General features: G+C 50.8%; 1 protein-coding gene across 1 annotated transcript in view; it reads left to right on the top strand.

Annotated features, from left to right (window-relative positions):
- Positions 1 to 21,844, top strand: part of LOC119383544 (carboxy-terminal domain RNA polymerase II polypeptide A small phosphatase 1) — a 379,575-nt gene that overhangs the window by 290,959 nt on the left and 66,772 nt on the right. The window contains exon 7 of the mRNA XM_049413122.1: positions 4,786 to 4,872. Coding sequence (XP_049269079.1) covers positions 4,786 to 4,872 — 87 coding nt within the window. The remainder of the gene's footprint in view (positions 1 to 4,785; positions 4,873 to 21,844) is intronic.

Raw genomic sequence — 21,844 nt, 5'->3', positions numbered from 1 at the left:
CTCTGATGCCGAGCTTCAAAAATTCTATTTAGGACTCCGTGAAAAATAGAATGAATTTCCAGGCGAGAGCGAGCGTAACTAACAAATGCATTTACAGCAAGTGAAAGCTTTTTTTTCTTTTTTTTTCGCTGAGGGCACGGCTGAAACAAGTTTTAGGCAGTCGACCAATATTTTTGGGGGCTGCAGCTCACACTTACCAGCCGCACCACTACTGATGCGGATGTTTTGCTGCAAAACCGAATTACAAGACTCTTCCGAAATTCGCGACACCAGCACGGGTCCCACTTGCTCAATTCGGCACGCGATGTCCGAAAGCAGAACCGTGGCCACCATAATCGGATGTGTCGTAATTCAGGCTGTTGCCGTGCTTTGATCTTTTCCCGCAGCTATTCTGGTTTTTTTGTTTTTTTTTTGCGATAGCAATTCTATAGATACTCCAGGCGAATTTTTCGCTTTCGCCATGATCTTACATACCAAGTACGAATCGTGATTACATCACCCCGCGCGTGTGAAAGCGCGCGAGCGCTGCCGACGAACGGGGCTCATGCAGAGATGAAACGAGTCGACCACCTCTTTCGTGCGATGGGCACATGGAGATAAGAGCCGGAGGGTTCGGGAGGAGGAGGGTGGCATGAGTCCGACAGGAAGTGCCTACTTTGTTCCGCCGGTGTGGTCGCGTGTGCGGCGGTGTCTTTGGAGGGGATCAGCAGACGGCTCATACCTTTGTAGGTGTTGTGCTCTTATTGAAAACTTCCGTTGAAGCCATATATCAGTGGTGGATCCAGAGGGGGGACGGTAGGAGCGATACCCCCCCCCCCCCCCACCCAAAGCCTGCAGACCCTGCCCCCTCCCTTCAGTGCCTGTCGTCCACCTCCTTTGTCAGCCTCCCTGTTGAGTTTGCCCCTTTGTCAGGTTGCTTTGCTTACTACTGCCCAAAAGGGACAAAGAGGATCTTGTCCCCACTCTCTACCTCTGTCCTCATCGCTCCACCCTTTCCTGCTTCCCTATGCACATTGCCAACGAAGGCTTCTTAGGCGCCGCCATAATCCCCTCTGGGCTGTTGTAAATCTGCGTGACCCTCCTAAAATGCACTGCTTAGGCGGTGGCGTCAGCCTTTGTACCCCCCCCCCCTTCCCGATCGGATGATGGACCCCCCCCCCCCCCGAAAAAAAGTAATCACGTGAATCCGTCCCTGAGCCTTACATAGATAGGTCACCTCTCTTACTACAGCAGCTGCGTTTCCTGAAAGAGTGAGCTGCTAGCCTATATTCCTATAAAATTCCTATTTCTTGCTATCCAATTCATTTCCTCACCCTCACGGTGAAACTGCGACTTTTTTTTGCTAACGTGCGACGGTTTTCCAAGTTGCGCGTTCGTGTGGAGCAAATGGTTCGGCTGGGCAACATTACAGCATCGGCGTCACACTGCTCTGGAAAACGCGCGAGGTTTTGGATGAAAAGCCGTGGCAACAGAATAAGCACAATTGCACAGTGCGTTAAACCTGCATTTGTTTCGTCTTTGCACGTGACACTGGCAAGGCATATAATTGTGATTGCTGCACCTCAGGCTCAACAAAATTGATTTTTTTCACGCAAGAAAAAAAGTTTTTTCAGGGTGCCGTATTAGTCCAGCATTCTTGTGGCATTTTCAGTGTACAATGAATGCTTCGGTAACTATGCCTTGTATGAAAGGTCGAATTTCAGTTTAACAAAGTTTCGATATAACCAAGTTAAGTGCCGATTTTCCCAACTTCACTATATTGAGATTTAACTGTACTCTGTAGTATTCAAATGGGACATCATCGAGCGACATGGTGACTACTCATTTTGACATAAAACAAAGTTCTGTTTCACTCAGGGAAAACCTGGAAAACTCGGGGAATTTAGAAATGTCACCTTGGTGGAAACCCTGGGGATTCCATTCCGCGACCTTCCCCACAAATTCCTTTACGGAAGTCCTCCTCCGGCTCGTAACGATCCGGTTGCTGCCACTGTCGTCAACACAGCAACGGCTGGCCGGATGGCCGTGATGACAGAGGCTACACGGTTGCCCCCAATATTTGCTTGAACTGGGTCACGTTCGTTCTCTGGTTGATGCACGGGAACTGCCTGCACCTCCGTCCCTATCGCCGGGACCGGTTTCTGGAGTGGCTGAACCGGGCATGAGGTATCTGCGTATTGGGAATAGCTGGCACGCAGCGTGAACGAAATGCGAATAGTGTCCACCAGGTAAGTCACAGGACCTTCACTATACGCAGTGATGGAAGTGCTGCTCCGATTGCTCGAAACTGCTCCAAAAGAGAAATGCTGCTCCATCCTGCTCCAGAGTGGAATGTTTGTTAGTAACTGCTCCGAACCTGCTCCAAAATGGCGTTGGGAAACTACAAACAATGAACTTAAACCATGTGACCATCCAGCGAGCCTAACGAAACCAAAAACAAGCTGTATGTAATCTCATGCTAGTATGCTAGTGTGCAGTTTTCCTGATATGCGAGTTGCAAAACTTTTGATCACCCCTCGTATGTCTGAGTTAGCTCTATATTTGTACCTGACAAGCAGACTATTTGGCGAAATTTGTGTGAGATTAGTTTCATATCATACTGATTACTAGTTTCTGCTGTGACAACTCTGATGTGTGAGTGATCACATATTTACCATTTTATCAGCTTAGACCCCATTTATGCCACAAGTACTGACATGTTAGTGTACAGCTCGTTTAGACGTTTTTTTTTAAATTTTCGATGCTGGCTATTTTGAGGAAATACGAAAATAACATATTGCTTTGATCCCATATCGATTATAAACGCTGCCTTGGCGATAGTTACATGTGATTGTGGCTACTATATTATAATTTGATGCTCAGCTCTATCGCTTCTATATGATTTCTGCCACAAGTGCTGATACTTTAAATATGTAGCTCATCTTATACTTCGGGTTAAATGACCGTCCATCTGCTTAATTACTTGGTGCTTGCGATTTTCACCTATAGATGCCAGTAGGATGGCTGGGTACCCGGCACTCAAAAGCCTTTCAGCTTGAGCTGCAAAGCTGCGCTGCATGACATGATTTCCTAAGGGGGTTGATGAGACAAAGATTTGTGATGCTTCGCTTAACTAACTTGGAATGGGAACAGTCATAGGGTAAAAGAGGTTTTCCACTTCTAGGTTCATATAGCCAGCACACATGGTCAGGTGAAAGAATCAAATTCAAATCTAAAAAGCGTAAGCTGTTGTCAGTTGGCATCTCATGAGTCAATAAAAGCGGTTTAAAACATTCATTAAAAGTCATTACAATATCGTCGGTTAGGTGCTGGCAGGTAGCGTCACTGCAGTCGATGAAAATCAAAAAGTCGTCTACGTAACGACATACTTTGGCGACAATATTTTGGTCAAGCATGCTCATCAGCAATCGGTCATGATATGCAAAAGCTATTAAAACAGATAAAAAAAGACTGCAACTCCGAGGCTCAGCCGGAATCTAAGGACCAAAAAAGACCCGTAGTTTTACCCTACGTGCGTGACATTTCCCACCGACTAAAAAAGATAGGGGAGAAGGTCAGTGTGAAAGTGGTGTTTTCGGCGCCGGATAAGCTACAGCGGCTTTGCAAAGCAGTCAGTCCCCTCAAATCACGTGCCACTGTTTGCTCAACCAAGCACAAAACTCGGTTTGTGCCGTGTGAAGTGGGGGTTGTTTACTCGATACCACTCTCATGTGGTAAGAGGTATATCGGCCAAACGGGGCGCTGCCTTAATGAAAGGCTGAAAGAGCACCATTATAATGTTCACAAAGCAATTCAGGGCCACATTGGAATTCGCTGCCGCGATTGTGGATGCTCCCCTATGTTTGATCACTGTGAAGTATTAAGAAAGCACCCGTCACAAATCACTCGAGAGATTATTGAAGCGCATTGTATAGCAAGAGCTGGCATCAGATGTATCAGCGCCCCTTCGTTGGCTTTATCTGAACACGAAGTGGCCTTCCTTAATCAGTATGTCCTTAATCAGGGAAACCGTCTATGAATCTGTGGCTTGTGACGGTGCAATGGTGTGTCTAATCTTGGCCTTGTGTTAGGGTGTTTTTTTGTATGCTTGCGCAAGTCTACATATTTGATGCATTTTGACAATAAAGCTCAGTTGGAAGTGAGCGCTCTGTCCTCTTGTGTCGGTCTGCTCGGCCGTTTCTTCTTGCCCGTAATGCGCTATGCCAGTTGAAGTACGACGAACCAACTCGCCCAATCTTCAACACTTGTTGACTGTGTAAGCTCTGAATAAATGCCGAAAGGGTGAAACGGAGTATGGAGGGACCTGTTTTCTTATAATTCCAGTTCGGGATGCGATGGAGCAAATTTTAATTCAGTGTGAAGGCGTCCACCAGTGTGTGCCTACTTCAAGTCCTGTGTTTGAGGGATAGCAGGGGAATAGAGTTCAGTAAAATTAGTCCGAAGAGCAACGGATCTCCGAGTGTTGGAGAAAGCTTCTCTAGGGAGAAATATCGGTTGACGCATCCGGTGGCGGAGCCTGTTTGAGCGGAGTGAAACGATTTTCTAGACGCTGTGTATGACGAAGCGTCGGTCGCAAACGAGCGTATGGCACGGTGCCGGGGGTCACGCTTTCTATCCACAGCTTGTAATGCAATTCTTGAAATGTCACATCTGGACGTTTAGTTGGCTGCAAAACCCACTGGAGATTTTCTAGTTTCAAGGTTTTGCAGTCTTGTCTAATATTTAACCTCTAAAGTTTACTCAGAAATGTGTTGATCGAGCTTGCATGATTTTTAACCTGTGCAGGACCTTGGTAGGCTGGGTCGGGATCTGCACAGAGTGGTGATAATTGACAACTCACCGGCCTCCTACATCTTCCATCCTGACAATGCAGTGAGTATTTGCCTCTCGTGTTGGCATGTGCCATTATGTTCCTGTTGGTAAGTGACGTAGTATATAAACGGCATGACCTTATTATACTCCCCACACTCTAAGGCAAAAGGGTCTGTGGTTTGTCCCTTTGGAGACTAATGGGGCTGCCATAACCATTAGTCCTTTTAAGGACTAATGGCACTGGGTCTAACCGTTAGTCACCATGGAGCTAACTGTTAGTCCCCACGGTTAACCTCAATGGATTAACATTTAGTCCTCGCATTTACACGTTACCGGCCCACTGTTAGTCCCCACTAACATTTGGTCCTCACATTTACACCTTACTGGGCAACCGTTAGTCCCCGCAGTTGCACGTCACCGGACGAACGGTTGGTCCACTCAAATACTCCGTTCGGATGAACTTTTTATCCCCACTTCAAGTGATACGTTAATCCCCAGGGATAATTTTCTGCAGTTACTCTTCGCAAGGCTTAATACCTTTTTCGCGTGTTTTTTTCTCGCGGTGAGCAACAAATGGTGTGGAAAAGAACACGCGAAAAAATATTTAGTCATGCATGTATCACTGCTTTCGCACTCAGTGCGACAACGAAAGACAAATGATACGATGAAACGTTTTATTTTTCTCTATACACATGAAGTTTCTGCTTTCTGTCATTCACTGTAAAATGTCCACTACAGGTGCAGCCGCGTTGTGATATCTCGTAGAGTCCTTTTTGTGAAGCTGCTCCAACGGAAGCGACGGATGACTGACAGTGCATGCGCCAGCGCACACAGCATTCTGCACGTTGTGGACAACGGCTGCATCCTGCAAAGCTAAAAAAAAAATTGCAAATAGTTAGTCACACGTGACAGGGAGGTTGAGACGCACGCACATGGCAAATGCGTGTAAGGTGAAATAAAAACACGTTGAAAATATGGCATGCAAGTAATTTCACCGTGATGTCATACATAATCAAAGACGCATTTCGAGCCACATAGCGCAACAGCTCCGGCCGCGGCCATCATGCCGAGGCGCCGCCAACCACCGTGCCGCCAACGAGTCGGCGAGTTTTCTGCGAGCGGCGTCCTACAGCTCGAGCAGGCCCACCAGCCACCGTCAGCGAGCCTCGAGCAGAAGAGCGAGCGACGGGGAACGACGGGCGTCCAATTTCCACAAAGTTCCTTGAGCGAACGCGGCGGCGAGCTGCTTGCGAGCCAGCCACGGGGAAGCCGACGGTAATAGCGACAAGTTTCCACAGAGTTCCGAAGCACAGCTGTAGTCGCCTAGCTAAAGCCCCCGGCAGCCTTTGTCGGTGCACTTGAAGCGTGCGACACAACCGAGCTCGTTGCCGGCCACCACAATGCGTTTCGGACGAGTCGCAGCGCAGTGGCGAGGCCTCTGCCCATTATTGCGAGCCCGCAGCTCATTACCGCGGCGAACACTCGATGAGCGAGCGTCCAGGCGGCTGACGGCAATGGCGGCCAATTTCCAGGCGGTCTCAAACACAGGCAAGCTGACGCCCAAGCCGGCCTTGGCGGTGCATTTGGTGCACGCCATATACAACACTATCGAGCCCGTTGCCGGCAAGCGCGTTTCGCGCATGCGACAGGTACGGCAGAATGCAAAATGATCACTTGTGAAATAATCTAGCGCGGATATCTGCCCAGAGTCAGGTTGAAATCATGGATTCGATAGGCCTACTGTCTTCTCGGCCGTCATTCCCAGCCAGGTGGCGACGCAGTGCCGTGACTACGCCGGAGGTATGTAGCGCGGCGTCGCGGCGTGTGGAGACCAGCTCCAGACTTCATGGGTGCGGCAAAACGTAAAAGCAGCGCCACACGCTCATCCATGCATACGTGTAAGGCACCGCGGTGTAGTTCCTGGATCGTCCAACTCCCCGAGCGCGATACAATCACCCACACGCCACCACGAACACAGGTGGGAAGACTGACCCAAGAGCGAGGAGACGGTTAGTTCCCTTGAGAACGGTTTGCGCATGGAACGTATCTTTGCACACGGCCTGCATCTCCCGCGCTTTTGTTCCCCTTGCAGACTAACCGGTATGCACACGGCACGCATCCCTCTGCGGTTGCTCCTCAACGGTCTATCCGTTCATCGTGCGCGCCTATTGGGCTCCGTTACTCCTCGTTCGGGTAATATTGCCTTAATAAGGCTCGTTCACACCGGTGACTAGCAACGGTTGCGCGACTGGTCGCTAATGGTCGCAAATGGCAGTTTTGGTCGCAAAGTGACTGCTGTGGCTCAGTCGCTCGCTGTTCGATTTTTCAGTCGCGCGACTGTAGTCGCAAACCTCTGAGCCAATCACATGCACAGGAACAGGACGTCACCTTATTTTACGGGGCAATGGCAATACGAGCTATGATGCCAGGAGACGTGAATTCTGTATGGCGACGGTTATAAGTCGCACGATGGTGTGAACATCGGTCGCTTTGAGTCGCTTTTTGACTTCCAGTCGCAAATGGTCGCGCGACTGGTGCTAGTCGCAGGTGTGAATGAGCCTTTAGAGTGCATAGGAGTTAGAGTGTATTGAGAGCATAGGAGAAACCTCTTTTGCTAGCGACGTGCGTGCGAGTGTGCCTGCGTGCCCGCGTCTGTTTAGCGCGTCCGTGAAGCTCCAGTGCACCGAGCTGTTGCAACGAACGGCCAATTAGTGCTTTATGTGAACGTGTAGGGCTATTTGCACTGCTGAACCGCGCTGGACAGAGGCAAGTTCAACTCGCGTGCGACCGCGAGCACATCAATCTGGCCCTCCCGTGTTCTGCCATCGAGCGGCCGCTCATGAGTACGAGCCTGCGATACTCCGCACGCTTCAATTTGCTGAATTGCGTAGAACACTCTCAGCACGATTAATCGATTAAAATTTTTAATCGATTGATCGTTAATCGATTTAGCCTTTAATCGATTAATTTATTTCGGTGGAATGTTTTAATCGAATAATCGATATTTTTATGGGTGGCTTAAAACCAATATCCCCTTCTTTGATAGGCATCGTTCGTGTTTGATGTGGACCCAAATCTTTTTATCAGACATGCTGACGATCGAAAATTCCCGCTTTCGAAAGTGTCGACGATGGGCCTCTTGTGTCCAGTATGCAAAAATTCCCACTTTCGCACTCTGGACACAAGGGGCCCGTCATCGAGAGATGGCTGTTGGCTAAATAGCGAGATACTGATAACTTACCGGAAGAGCCGGATTGGTGTCGTCAGGATAGGGTTCTTCAACACTGTCACCTTCGTCGCTACCACCTTTCTTTGGGAGATGGCTCTTCGGCACGTGAATAGAGTGGGCGTGCAGCTGGTGATATCTTAGAGTCTCCGTCGCTGGCTTCGAGAAGTGCTTGCCACATTTATTACACCTTGTAGTTTTCGTTTTCTCCTCTTCAGCGAACAACGACCACCCTGCGCTCCTCTTCCGTTTGCCCGGCATTATGACATCCCAAAGGTAGCAGTATAACCACCAGTGTGTAATAATTACACAATATAACACGCAAGCAACGCAAGCCCCACGTATACTCAGTCGACGCTCAACCAGCTTAAGGGAGAGGAGGTGAAGGCAGTAGCATCAGTAGACCGTGAGCCGGAGAGAAGCGGGCAAGTTCATTTCTGCCTCGATGGGGTGGAGCGGCCTCCTGTCCGGGCTTGAAGCATTGGGGAGTGCTTGGAGTTGGACCTTTTTTCTGTGGGCGCCGCCATATTGCCTAGTGGGCGGCGGCGTCTCTGCTCTGCAACCCACTGGCATGTGCGAAGCTCCGCGTTCGTATAGAAAGTATGCGTGCGGTTGCAGTTGCGGTCGGTTGTTTTCGCTCTGGCGCGCTGAAGTTTGTATCAAGTGATGCAATTTAGGTAGGAAATAAGTCTCTGAAACATCCTGCAAAGGTTTCATCCATTGGGGGTCAATGATGGTAATGCACAGCGGCGCGAATGTTTCGCAAGTGGTCAATGTCATATATTTTCGGCACTGTCTGTCGGAAAAGCGCGCAAATATTTCGACTCGTTCTAGCTGGGCAAGCAAGTGCTAGCACTTCGGGGATACTGTGATTTTTTTTCTTGGTGTGTAATCTTTTAGTTATTTTCGTTCACGGTTTGTTTATGCTGCGCCGAACCGACTACCGCTCGTACATGCGGTCGTGCATGAGCGCAGTCTCGATTTCGTGACGCAGACGGCATCTGTTTCTTGCTCACAAACTGTTGTCTATCTTGTTTGTCAACTTTTAAGTGAGCGCGTATTACTCGCTCATTTATTTCCCACCGGTCTGGACGATACAAGAGCTGTTTACAGGGAGGTGCTAGTACATACAAACAAGACTGGTGCATATTCACATGCCGGCGCGCTTCTTTTTCTTTTTTCTTTGGAGAATCGTGATATTTGGTTGGATTTAGGCGGTGATGAGGGGAAGGTGGTTAGAAAGTTTCTTCTGCTGGTGAGGCACCAAGCGCGCCTGGGCTCGATCTTATGATCGGCATCGGAGGTGATTCGTGCTAATCCCCCTCTTTTTTTTATAAATTCGTCTACCAGATGTACTCTTCTTGCGAAATTCTTGCTGTTGAATTTTGCAACGCTAAGCAGCAAAATTTGCAGTTACAGAAACACTGAACAAGCGTATCAAGGTGTTTTATTGTTTCGCGCTTATAAGAGAATTAACTATGTCCTGCATCATTGCGTGGCTTGTACGTCGGACACGGTTCTTGACCAAGTAAAAAATTGTCTTCCTGAGGTAGTTGTTTTACACACGAAGCGACGAAACTCTTTTTTTTTTTTCCTTTTTCTTTTTACTATTCGGCTTTCATATCGCACATCGGGTACGAACACACCACTCTCTTGCGGAAGTTGTAACCTCACGACAAGGATATCGCCATGTCCTTCTCATGTATGTTTAATGAATGTACGGGCTATACAAGGCCGGCGCAGAGCACAAATGAAACGTATGATGCCGGTTACCCCGCTGTGAAGTCATGGATTTCTCGTCCATACTAATACCGCTACATCAACTGCAGCGACCACCGTGCTAAGCCGAGCTACGAGGCTAATTGTTACACCAAACAGATCATATTATAATAAAACGAAGTGAAAACAACACTCGATGGCAGCTTAGGTGTTTTGCACTTTACCGAACAGGGCCGTACTTGATCGCTTATGTTTATTGGCCAATCAGGGCATATACGATTGACATTTGACTGCGTGGGACACTGATAATTCCGGATATATTGCGGCACTTTCCAATTTATAACCTGTAACGTAACACAAACGACGTACCTTGAAGCGTCCGCAACCGCAGACACTCCGCCCTTGGTGATGCACGCAGCATGCTTATTCAGACAGCAGTTTCCTTTTTTCTGTATTTGTTAGAACAACGAAAAACGGCACAGTGGTTTCCCGTTGACCTTTCGCTGGCTGACATCGCAATAAAAGACAAGACAATCCGCAAGTAGACCTGAAACACGCAAAAATTGTTCGACAACGCCACTCGTCTAAGCATCAGCCCGCACACTCTGCGCCGTCGCGCACGAGCCAGAAAGGAGGAAGGCGCTGTTTGCCAGTCCGGTCCTCCTCGCCCGATGCAAAGGATCAGGACGAGTTCATATCTTTCTCTATGGGGTATGGCCGCCGGCAGCTCCGGGCTCGTTCTGCTAGCGCAGAAATATGTGCTGTAGTGAAAGCAGTAAAAGAGAGGCGATGTGCACGGCATCTGCGTCTTATGATAACGAGCATCCAAGTCATGCGCTCCGGCCAAGGGGCGAGGTTGGGAGCGGGAGTGGGGGGTGCCGTAATCGATTAATCGAATAGTTTTAATCGACTACATCGATTAATCAAAAGGCGGAAATCGATGACGATTAATTGATTAATTGTGGACCATTAATCGAATAATCGTTCATCGATTTTACCATCCCTACACGCTCGCACTGGCCGCCCGCGAAGCAAAGAATATGTTTCACAGAAAATGAAGGCTGCTGGGATAAAGAACAGTTCGAATTGTCTCTCTTGCATCGTGCGACCAGTGCTGTCTGGCGCGAAGGCGAGCACCGATACGAGGCGGCAGACTGAATCGACGTGTGGCCGCCGATGCAGTGCGAGCGACACCGACTGCGAGCCGTCGCGTTCGTTGTAAATGCATCACTCCGTAGATTTTTCGACGACGAAAACGGCAACGTGCATTTCGTGAACGCCAGCGGTCGTTAATCGTATAGCCGTGCTTCTGAGAAAGGCCTAGCGATGCCGTCGGCAAGAGCCAGGTGGCGGTGGGGCGCCGCTGTTCGTCGCCGTTGTTGCCGAGTGTGTGTCGCTGAAGTGTTCGTGCGCGGCCGCTCGTGGTTTGGGTATGATTAGGTGCGTTTTACGGATTCGCGCACTGTACTGCTAACGCGGTCTGTACGACAGAGTGCCTGCCGATAATTGGAATCTGTAATTAAGAAACTTGGAGGACGCGTGAGCTTCGCCTCCCAACTCCTTGGACCGTGCAGCGAGCAAAGGGTGCTGCTCTCCTGGAATGCCCACGACGCCACGTTTCTCCCATTTGCAAATTGGTCAAGTACAAGGGAGAAGTTCGCAGGGATTCCGGATGACGTGACGACGTCATGGGTCTCGTGGGAGACCTTTTGACTGACAGGGCAAGCTATCCCCGTGCGCTGGGGGAGATAGGGGCAGGTGCTTGGTGCAGTCACTCCTACTGCAGCAACCGTGTTGCTATTGTGGCGATGGGCGACCTCATAGACAGGCGAAGTCTCGGCCTTACCAGAGAGAGAGCGAGCCCGACACGACCGTCTTGATGAGAAGTATTTTAATCTCTATTTCTTTCGAACGCAAGCGTGCGCAGGCCCGTGGCCGTGGCACCTGCCTCGTGCAAGAGCGAGCGTCTCCGTCCTCTTCTTTGCGACGCCGATGTTGCTGCCGCTACAGAGGGCTCCCCCCCTAGAGAGGAGGAAAGTCCGACGAACAATCATAACTCCAGGTGACACAGGATGTCTTGGGTGTCGCATGAGAAGGCAGCGATCCGGGACGCAGTAGCGTTGCGTCGCACGATGGTGGGGCCGATGGCAACGTTGCTTCGAAATAGGCAGGCTTGATACGTTCGAGAGCGATTGTGTCGGGCTGGCCGTTGACGTTGACGACGAATGTCGACGGACGACGCTCCAGAACTCGATACGGCCCGGAGTAGTGCGGCTGCAAAGGCTTCCGCACAGCACAGTTGCGCACGAAAACGTGTGTAGCAGAGGTGAGCTGCGAAGACACGTAAAGAGCTCTCGATTCATGCGGGCGTGTAGGCACAGGGCGTAACTGCTGGAAGATGTTTTGCAGGTCGGAAACGTAGTCTCCGGCTAATGGCACAGGTGTTTTGGCGGGGGCTTCGAAGAAGTCGCATGGCAGGCGTAGCGAACTGCCGTAGACCAACTCGGCGCATGAACAGCCCAGATCCCTTTTGATGGCAGTTCTAATGCCAAGCAAAACGAGTGGCAGTTGAACGACCCACTTCTCTGGTGATCCTTGTGCCATGAGGGAGGACTTTAGATGCCTGTGGAAACGTTCGACCAGCCCATTGGTTTGTGGGTGGTAAGAGGTCGTGCGGAGGCGTGTCGTTCCGAGAAGCTTGAGGAGTTCGTTGAAGAGCGCCGAATCAAACTGCCGACCGCGATCGGTGACTATGGTAGATGGGCAGCCGAACCTCGCAATCCATGTCGACACGAAGGCTGCTGCAACTGTGGGCGCTGATGTGTCGGCGATGGGGTAGCTTCTGGCCACCGTGAGTAGCGGTCGATGCATGTCAGTATGTAGCTGTAGCCCTTGGAAGGTGGGAGAGGGCCGACCAGGACCAAGTGTACAGTGTCAAAACGCGCGTCCGGTGGAAGGAAGGACTTCGCAGGCGGAATGGGATGGCGCTGGCCGCGAATTTGGGCGTTTAGCTGAGGCCAAACATAGCGACTGGAAATGAGCTTCTGTGTAGCGCGAATTCCGGGATGCGACAGACTGTGTATAGCATCGAACAGGCGTCTGCGAAGCGGTTCCGGGATGAAAGGTCGGGGTGTGCCGGTAGAAGTATCACACACTACCGATGTACCATCTGAAGTCAAAACGACGTCCTCCAGCTTCAGGGACGTTGACGAATTTCGGAGGGTACGTAGCTCGGTGTCGTGACGCTGGTGAGTAGCCAGTAGGCCGACGTCGATAATGGAAGGCTCTGCAGTTGCTGTGGAGACTGCATCGACGCGGCTCAGAACATCGGCAGGAATGTTGTCGGTGCCTTTGACATGACGGAATGTTGTGGTAAACTCCGAGATGTAGCAGAGATGTCGACTCTCGCGAGGCGAGTAGTAGGACGCAGATCGGTTCATCGCGTGCACAAGGGGCTTATGGTCGGTCAGGACACCTGTAGCGTCAGGTCAGCACCTGTCAGGACCTCTGTAGCGGCAGCAACATCGGCGTCGCAAAGAAGAGGACGGAGACGCTCGCTCTTGCACGAGGCAGGTGCCATGGCCATGGGCCTGTGCGCGCTTGCGTTCGAAAGAAATAGAGATTAAAATACTTCTCATCAAGACGGTCGTGTCGGGCTCGCTCTCTCTCTGGTAAGGCCGAGACTTCGCCGGTCTGTGAGGTCGCCCATCGCCACAGTTTGGTGACCCGGGCGTGATCGTGGCCATAAGTTTCCGTGGCAGAAGCGACCATGGAACAGACTGACGGTACAAGTTCTCGAGACCAGAACCTTCCCGAGCGACGCGGTGAGCCTTCGTACTGGGACCAGCATCCTTCGGCGTGGTTTCTTCAGGCGGAATTACAATTTCAAGTTTCTGGTATCCGCTCCCAAGCTACGAAGTTCCACTACGCTGTTGCGGCACTCTCGCCCACCGCCATTGACGAAGTAGCGGATCTGTTGAGCAACCCGCTGTCTGCGAACGCCTACGACGATCTCAAGGCGACCCTGCTACAGCGCACGGAAGTTTCACAGCGTTCTCGCATACAGCAGCTTCTGTCCGCTGAAGAACTCGGTGACCGACGCCCCAGCCAACTTCTTCGCCGAATGAAGCAGCTGCTCAGAGACAACGCGAGATCCGTCGGCGACGCGCTGTTACGCGAGCTGTTTTTACAACGACTGCCGGCTAACGTGCAGATGGTTCTGGCAACAGCTTCTACCATGGACCTCACCGGACTTGCCGCGTTGGCCGACATGGTGATGGAAGTAGCCACGCCAGCCATCGCAGCCACGACAGCGTCGACTGGTGAGAGTACCACCACGCTGCGAACTCTGCCGTCTTTTTCGACAGCCCAGTCGCCGCTCGACACCCTGTACAAGCGCCTCGAACGCATCGTCTCTGCAGCAGAACATCGCCGCGCGTCACCTCACCGTTCACGCCACCGAAGTTCCAGCAAGCCGAGACGCACATCCACTAGCCGTGACTCGTCACCTGGAGTTATGATCGTTCGTCGGACTTTCCTCCTCTCTAGGGGGGGGAGCCCTCTGTAGCGGCAGCAGCATCAGCGTCGCAAAGAAGAGGACGGAGACGCTCGCTCTTGCACGAGGCAGGTGCCGCTGCCACGGGCCCACGCGCACTTGCGTTCGAAAGAAATTGAGATTAAAGTACTTCTGATCAAGGCGGTTGTGTCGGGCTCGCTCTCTCTCTGGTAAGGCCGAGACTTCGCCGGTCTGTGAGGTCGCCCATCGCCACACTATCAATCGCTCCGTGGCTGTGTTGGCCGCAGCCACAGTCTAAGGCGCCACTTGTTGCGTCAAACACCACGTCCGAGGCCTACTGAACTTGAATGCTGTGTGGGAGGTAATTTTGAAGCAGAGCGCTACCATTCAAGTATGGCCCACATACCGGTCACTGATTTTTGTTTTTAGAATGTGGTGATTTTGACGAGCATTGTGACGTTGCCCGTTTTCTTGAACCCTTTTGACGCGATGTCGCCCCTTATCATGAGATAACATTAAAAAAAAGCGTAACGCATGTTTGTAGTATATCAATCATGAAAAGCAGCAGGCAATACGCTCAAGCGAACTTTCTAGATGGGAGCGTGGCTTACTCTCGCCGACTACATAGTTCTTGTGCAGAAGGCTCATTATACGTAATCTCAGCGCTATGACGAGGCAAAATTTTGGCGCTATCATTAGCAAAATTATCTGCGTTGAACACAAACTTTGTGCCTCTCGGAGTGTCGACTTATGTCAGCTATTGGCCATCAGATCGAGAGGAGTCGCCGCCTGGCGGCTACTGGCTGAAGCGCGCCTAGTGTGGATTGCTCCCTGCGTCGTCTGCTAGCCACGTAGTGTTTGCATGTGCGCGTACGTTATGCACGTTCTCAAAGGGCGGTTTGTTCTGTTATATTAGTGCGAGTTTAACTGCTCGTACGTATACCTAACATGGTGTAAAGAAGCAAATGGGCTTGCTCGGCTGCATGCGCATTGTAATAAGATGAGTGAGTGCGACTTTCGAGAGGGCTGTGTATTGGTGTCGTACCCTTCGTTCGCCAGAATCATTTCAGTGTTGGTGCCGCTTTCTGGTTCAAGCACATCCTAAAGTGCGCTTGGCATAGCCCCAAGCATGAGGAGCATTAAATAGTGTGTGAAGGCACCGTTTTAGCGACTCGGTGGTAAACAAAAACGAGGCTCATGCACTTTCGCGTTGTTGTTAGGTGTACAACTGCGACACTCCAGTTCATGATGAGCTGTAGTTGTCCTTAACACTTTCGTGACCGCGCCTATTCCCATCGATAGTATGTTATCGATGACTTCAAGATCAAGTTTTGGCCCTCTTTGAGCGGTTCTGGACAGCTAGCGCAATACAAAGCATAAAATAACATGTTTTTTATCACTTTTGTTTGCGAGTTTGTTTTTTCCACCACGGGAAGATTTTTAAAGCTCGTTCGCAGTCGGGTAGGTGAGCGCTCGTTGTTTCGGACTTCGCGTCGACGCCGCTCGCGAGTGCTCCACAGAAACGGCGAATTTCGATGGATTCCGATTAATATGAGCGGGAATCTCTGGATGATGGTAGCACCACAGACACAGAAGACGACTTCCATTCGCCAGGCTTCAGTACGGACGGCGAAAGTGCGTCAAACCTCCCCGGAACATCAGCAGCTATCCGCCGGTAAGTTTCGTCTTCTCCTCGGGTCGTTTTATCGCTGCCGCGCGTCGATGTAAACGTATCCGGTGTGTTCGAAAAATAACAGCTCTTATCTTCGTTCGGGTGGGAGAATTTGGCGCCGGCTGCAGAAAGAGCGCAGTTCTCTTCGCGAAGACGGCGCGGAGCGCACTTTGACCCAACGCTCCGGTGTGCTGCGCGGCGTCGTCTTCGTGTTGTTTTTTACCGCAGAAGTCGTCAGAGATAAGCAACCACACAGATAAGTATGCGTGGATACATACTTTCGAAAAGCCAACATACAGTGAGAGGGACGGATCCATGGAGGGAGGTTACTGAAGAGAAGATGAGCAAGTTCGTCTCACTCCATGTGTACATGGTAATCGTTGAAGTCCCGCGCTTGCATTGGTGTTGGTGTCGACGACACATATTTCCAGGCCTTTGTCCACCATCAGTGATGCCACTGTAAGGACCGAGTGGTGGTTCGTCACGTTTGCGAGTGCGTGGCTCAACGGGACGGGCGACAAGAGAATACGCACGAATGAGTTTCGATCAACATTTATAGGGACAAGGTATGCTAGGGACGATGACGAAAAAACAAGCACGGAGATAAACACACATAAATTAATCTGAAAGTCTTAACCGCGGAATGTCCGTTCAAGGTAGCAAAAAAAACAAAGTCTCACGACTCGTAGACGACGTTGCCTTGACGAGGGTCAGTCCACATGCGGCGACGAGTCTTGTTGAAGGCGAGCCCAAGCACGCAGGTGACACGTCACAAGACAAGGCCTCCGGAAGGCCTCCCGTTCGATCACGGCCTTGCGCCGTCCCAGGTGGCGACGGTGTTCTGGAACTCGTGACGCGTGCCCGCCGGCACAGCAGGAGCCGCGCCCTGTACCGGTAGCCTCAGGAAGGTAGCTCGGCTCCCCAGGTCTCACCGAGAACAGGCAGGAGGAGCTCCCCGGACAGCGCCCTGGTCCGGCACGTCCTCGCTGGAGCCATCGCCAACGCCCGAACCACCAGGCAAGCACCCGACCTCGCCGAGCACGGTAACGACAAACTTCATGGACAGCGCCCTGGTCCGGCGTGTCCTTCGGCTTGCTTCGTTCAGCCCTCTGCGCGTTCCACACGCGCCTCTCTTCTTTTTCGTCTTCTTTTCTCTTGTGCCGCCGCCGCGCGTGCCACCTGTCCCTGGCTCGCCTTCATGTCGCCGTCGTCTTCACCCTCACAATTCCGCACAAACATCTCAAAATTCACAAACATCTAAATTTCTTTCAGAAATTCCCTTCATTCACTACAATTATCCCCCCACTCAAGAAAGTTGTTCGGCACAACAACTTTTCCACAGTCATCAAGTCCAACAACACACAAGGACACAATTTGCATAATGTTGCACCTCTTCTGCGATAGTTCTAAGCAAACATAACACAACTTTTTTCGAAAGGACCCTGTCGGTGATGGGGTTGGATTTCCCTTTCCTCATATCTCTTGAGGAGGTTAGCGTGAAATAAGCTAACTCGCGAACCCAGGTCTACTAGATAGTCCCAGTCGTTGCGTCTCTCGACGACTCTAAAGGGACCTTTCCATGTGAGGAGTAGCCTATTTTTCTCCGATGGAAGGAGCAGCAACACTCTATCCCCTGCATACAGCTCTCGAGGTCTTTTCTTTCTGTCAACATACTTCTTTTGTGAAGCTTTTGTTTTCTGGACCTCTTCTTGGGCAATCTTGCAGGTGTTCTGCAACCTCTCTTGTAGCTTGGCGACATATTCGTATATCGTCTTGGTCTCAGTATCGAGGTTGTCGCTTGTCCACAGTTCCTTGAGGATGGACATTGGGCCACGTACAAATCTTCCGTACAGAAGATCAAATGGCGAAAATCCAAGGCTCGTTTGTGGGATCTCGCGATAGGCAAACAGTAATGGAGTTAAATACATGTCCCATTGTTTAGGGCACTCCTGACACATTCGCCTAATCATCTGATTGATGGTCCCATTGAAGTTTTCAACAAGCCCGTTCACCATGCTGTGATAAGGCATTTTTGGCAGTTGTCGAACTGGCAGTAGCCGTCTCAGTTCTTGTATAAGGCCAGACGCGAAAGACTTGCCACGGTCACTTATTATTTCCCGTGGGACCCCAACGCGAGCGAACATTTCTAGTAGCGCTTCCGCTACTCGCTCCGTTTCAACACTCGGCAAGGCTACCGCATCTGGGTAGCGCGTGGCAAGGTCTATCATCGTTAGAACGTATCTATTTCCTTTTTCTGAAATTGGGGTAAAAGGACCGATAAGATCAATCGCGACTCGGTGGAATGGAGTCTCGATTATGGGCATATTCCCCAAAGGCACACGACCCACGAGGTGCTTTGGTACTGTTCTCTGACATATGTCACACGATTTTACAAAGCGTGTGACATCCGCTTGTACTCCAGGCCAATAAAACTCCTCAAGGACACGATCTACTGTCCTCTTTTGCCCCTGATGTCCAGCGAGCAATCCCTCGTGTGCCATCTTCATTACTGTGGCGCGTAGCTTCTTCGGAACCACCAGTTGTTCGAAGTGTCGCTGTTCGGCAGTCTGGTAATGCCGGAAAAGGATGCCATGGACCAGCACGAACTTGGTAGTAGCTCGTTTCTTGGACGTTGTTGTTTGGTCCAATGCTTGGAAACAAGCCTCCAGTGTCTGATCCGTGCTCTGCAATTGCCGAAGTTCTTCCGGGCTGACGTTTAAGGGGTCAACTTGCGGTGCGGGTAATTTTTGCAGTTTTCCCGTCTTTCCTGCAGGGGCCGTCACTTTCTCACTCGGTGCATCTGTTTGCTTGAAATCAGGATCTGCAATCGGGACAGCACCTTCGATGTTGCCGAGGATAACATCGTACAGAGGGTTCTCCATGCAAACAGCATGAGCAACTCCCCTGAAAAACGGTGAATCAATAAATACGTCGGCCTCTGGCAGACACTTTTCCGACCGGTCTAATAAGCGTATAATGCGTGTGTTGCCAGTTAGCTTGGTGTCGGGAACCAGTGAGCGTTTTACTACAACCGTGTTGCAGCCGGTATCTCGGAGGACAGTCACCAAGTTTTGTTCCAGACGACCCGTGACCGTCGGCATCTGTTTCCACCCTCCACAACAGGTTGTACAGCTCTGGGCAACATCCAGCATCCCATGACTTTTGCATGCACTTGTGTGGGCAGGCTTTCGTTGTTTTTCCTGCTCATCCTGCAGTTCTTCCTGTCTTAGAACAGAGCATGAAGCTTCACCATGTCTCCCAGAGCCAATAGAGCACGTGCCGGCGCTATGACCAGGCTTCTTGCACTTCCAGCATGGTGATGGCTTCGGTGCCCTAGATCTAGTCCAGCAGTCGGAAGCTTTGTGTCCCGGCTTATTGCAAAGAAAGCAGAGAGGCTTTCCTTTGCTCTCTGTCGTCACAGCTGCTTTATAATGGCCTGGCGGCTTCCCCTTCTCTTCTTTTCCGTCCTTGCCTCTAGCAAGATTTATGATGCCTTGCGCTTCCAAGTACTGGTCAGCTGTCTTTGCCAGTGTGTCAAGGTCATCACATCCTCTTTCCTTCAGAAAGATCGCCAGTTTTTCTTCGCAGCGTCGTAAAAACTGCTCAGACACGATTTTGTCCCGCAGCGCTTCATAGGTCTTTGCTGTCTTGGCTAACTCTTGCCAGTGGTCAAAGTATCCTAGAAGACGACCAGCAAACTGCCGTGCGGTCTCAGCATTTTCAGGCTTGGCATCCCGGAACTTCACACGGTACCCTTCTTCCGTGTAGCGGAACCGCTGCAGTAGCGTCTGCTTCAGCTTGGCATAGTCGGTAGCGTCTTCCGCGGACATCCGACCTACTGCCGTTAGTGCTTCGCCCGTTAAACACAGACTCAAAGACAAGGCCCACTTGTCTTGTGGCCAACCTTGACTAGACGCTACTCTCTCAAACCTCTGTATGTAAGCATCTAGTTCATCCCTCTCCTCGTTATAGGGAGGGATCATCTTATGGGGGCTGCGAAAACTCTGACCACCACCTGTCTCGCTACCTACGGTGGTTCTCGGACTCAACCGCTCTGCCTCTAACACACGCCTTCGCTCTTCGAGGAGCGCCCGTTCCGCCTCCATACGCGCCAACTCTCGCGCGTGTTCCTCCTGCGCCGCTACCCTCGCTTCTTCGCGCTCCTTAGCTCGCTGATCCCTCATATCCTTCTGTTCTGCACTAACCCATGCCTGCAAGGCCTCTCCAGTGAGTCCCATCTCCTTCCCTAACTCAACGAGCGTTCTCTTTTCGTCCATTGCCGTCCACCACACACAAGCAACGTGAGGCTCTAAATTGTACGGAAGAGCTTGGTCCTGTCTCGCGGACGCCAGAAAATTGTAAGGACCGAGTGGTGGTTCGTCACGTTTGCGAGTGCGTGGCTCAACGGGACGGGCGACAAGAGAATACGCACGAATGAGTTTCGATCAACATTTATAGGGACAAGGTATGCTAGGGACGATGACGAAAAAAACAAGCACGGAGATAAACACACATAAATTAATCTGAAAGTCTTAACCGCGGAATGTCCGTTCAAGGTAGCAAAAAAAACAAAGTCTCACGACTCGTAGACGACGTTGCCTTGACGAGGGTCAGTCCACATGCGGCGACGAGTCTTGTTGAAGGCGAGCCCAAGCACGCAGGTGACACGTCACAAGACAAGGCCTCCGGAAGGCCTCCCGTTCGATCACGGCCTTGCGCCGTCCCAGGTGGCGACGGTGTTCTGGAACTCGTGACGCGTGCCCGCCGGCACAGCAGGAGCCGCGCCCTGTACCGGTAGCCTCAGGAAGGTAGCTCGGCTCCCCAGGTCTCACCGAGAACAGGCAGGAGGAGCTCCCCGGACAGCGCCCTGGTCCGGCACGTCCTCGCTGGAGCCACCGCCAACGCCCGAACCACCAGGCAAGCACCCGACCTCGCCGAGCACGGTAACGACAAACTTCATGGACAGCGCCCTGGTCCGGCGTGTCCTTCGGCTTGCTTCGTTCAGCCCTCTGCGCGTTCCACACGCGCCTCTCTTCTTTTTCGTCTTCTTTTCTCTTGTGCCGCCGCCGCGCGTGCCACCTGTCCCTGGCTCGCCTTCATGTCGCCGTCGTCTTCACCCTCACAATTCCGCACAAACATCTCAAAATTCACAAACATCTAAATTTCTTTCAGAAATTCCCTTCATTCACTACAGCCACGGAAAAGGTTCAAGGCTTCTTGAGTGTCTCTGATCTGAAGAAGACGACCGTCGCATCCCACGAGAATCTTCACCCCGTGTCTTCTCTATAGCAACACATGAGCGATTTTTCTACGCTATCTTTTAACCCCGTCGGAACCTTTCAGTGGATGAGAAAATGGTGAAATGTGAAGGTCGGTATGGTATACGGCAGTATATGAGCGAGAAAGAGGTCAAATGAGGGTACAGTTATGGATTTTTGCAGATTTGGAACAGGCTACATTGTTCATTTCAACAAATACGCAGAAAAATTGAAAAATACCAGAACTGCAAACTATGCTGGGAAAGTTGAACAGAAAAAAATTTTTTTCCCCAGAACATGCGCAGCCAGCCTTTGTTTCACCGCGTCGAGAACCTGCATCGCGCAGTGGCATGATGGGCAGCCTATATTCTTGTATTTATGTAAATAATCTTTGCACTTACAGAGCTTATATTTCCACTATTATTGTACGAGGGCTTTGCGTTCAAAACGTATATTTCGATTTTTTTAAATGTTTAACCATTGCGGAGTAGCATTGATGTTTTTATGAATCTTTCTTTCTTTTTGATGCATTTTTCTTTGTTTGATAATTTTTTTATTGAATTCGAAATAAATCCGTTGTTTGGAATTAATACTGTTGGAAAGACCAATTCTTCCTCTATCATTTGATACCCTACACGTTA

The sequence above is a fragment of the Rhipicephalus sanguineus genome, chromosome 1, assembly GCF_013339695.2.
Source record: "Rhipicephalus sanguineus isolate Rsan-2018 chromosome 1, BIME_Rsan_1.4, whole genome shotgun sequence".
Lineage (NCBI taxonomy): Eukaryota > Metazoa > Arthropoda > Arachnida > Ixodida > Ixodidae > Rhipicephalus > Rhipicephalus sanguineus.
The sequence above is the reverse complement of the archived record's forward strand: the minus strand, read 5'-3'. Positions and strand labels throughout refer to the sequence as shown.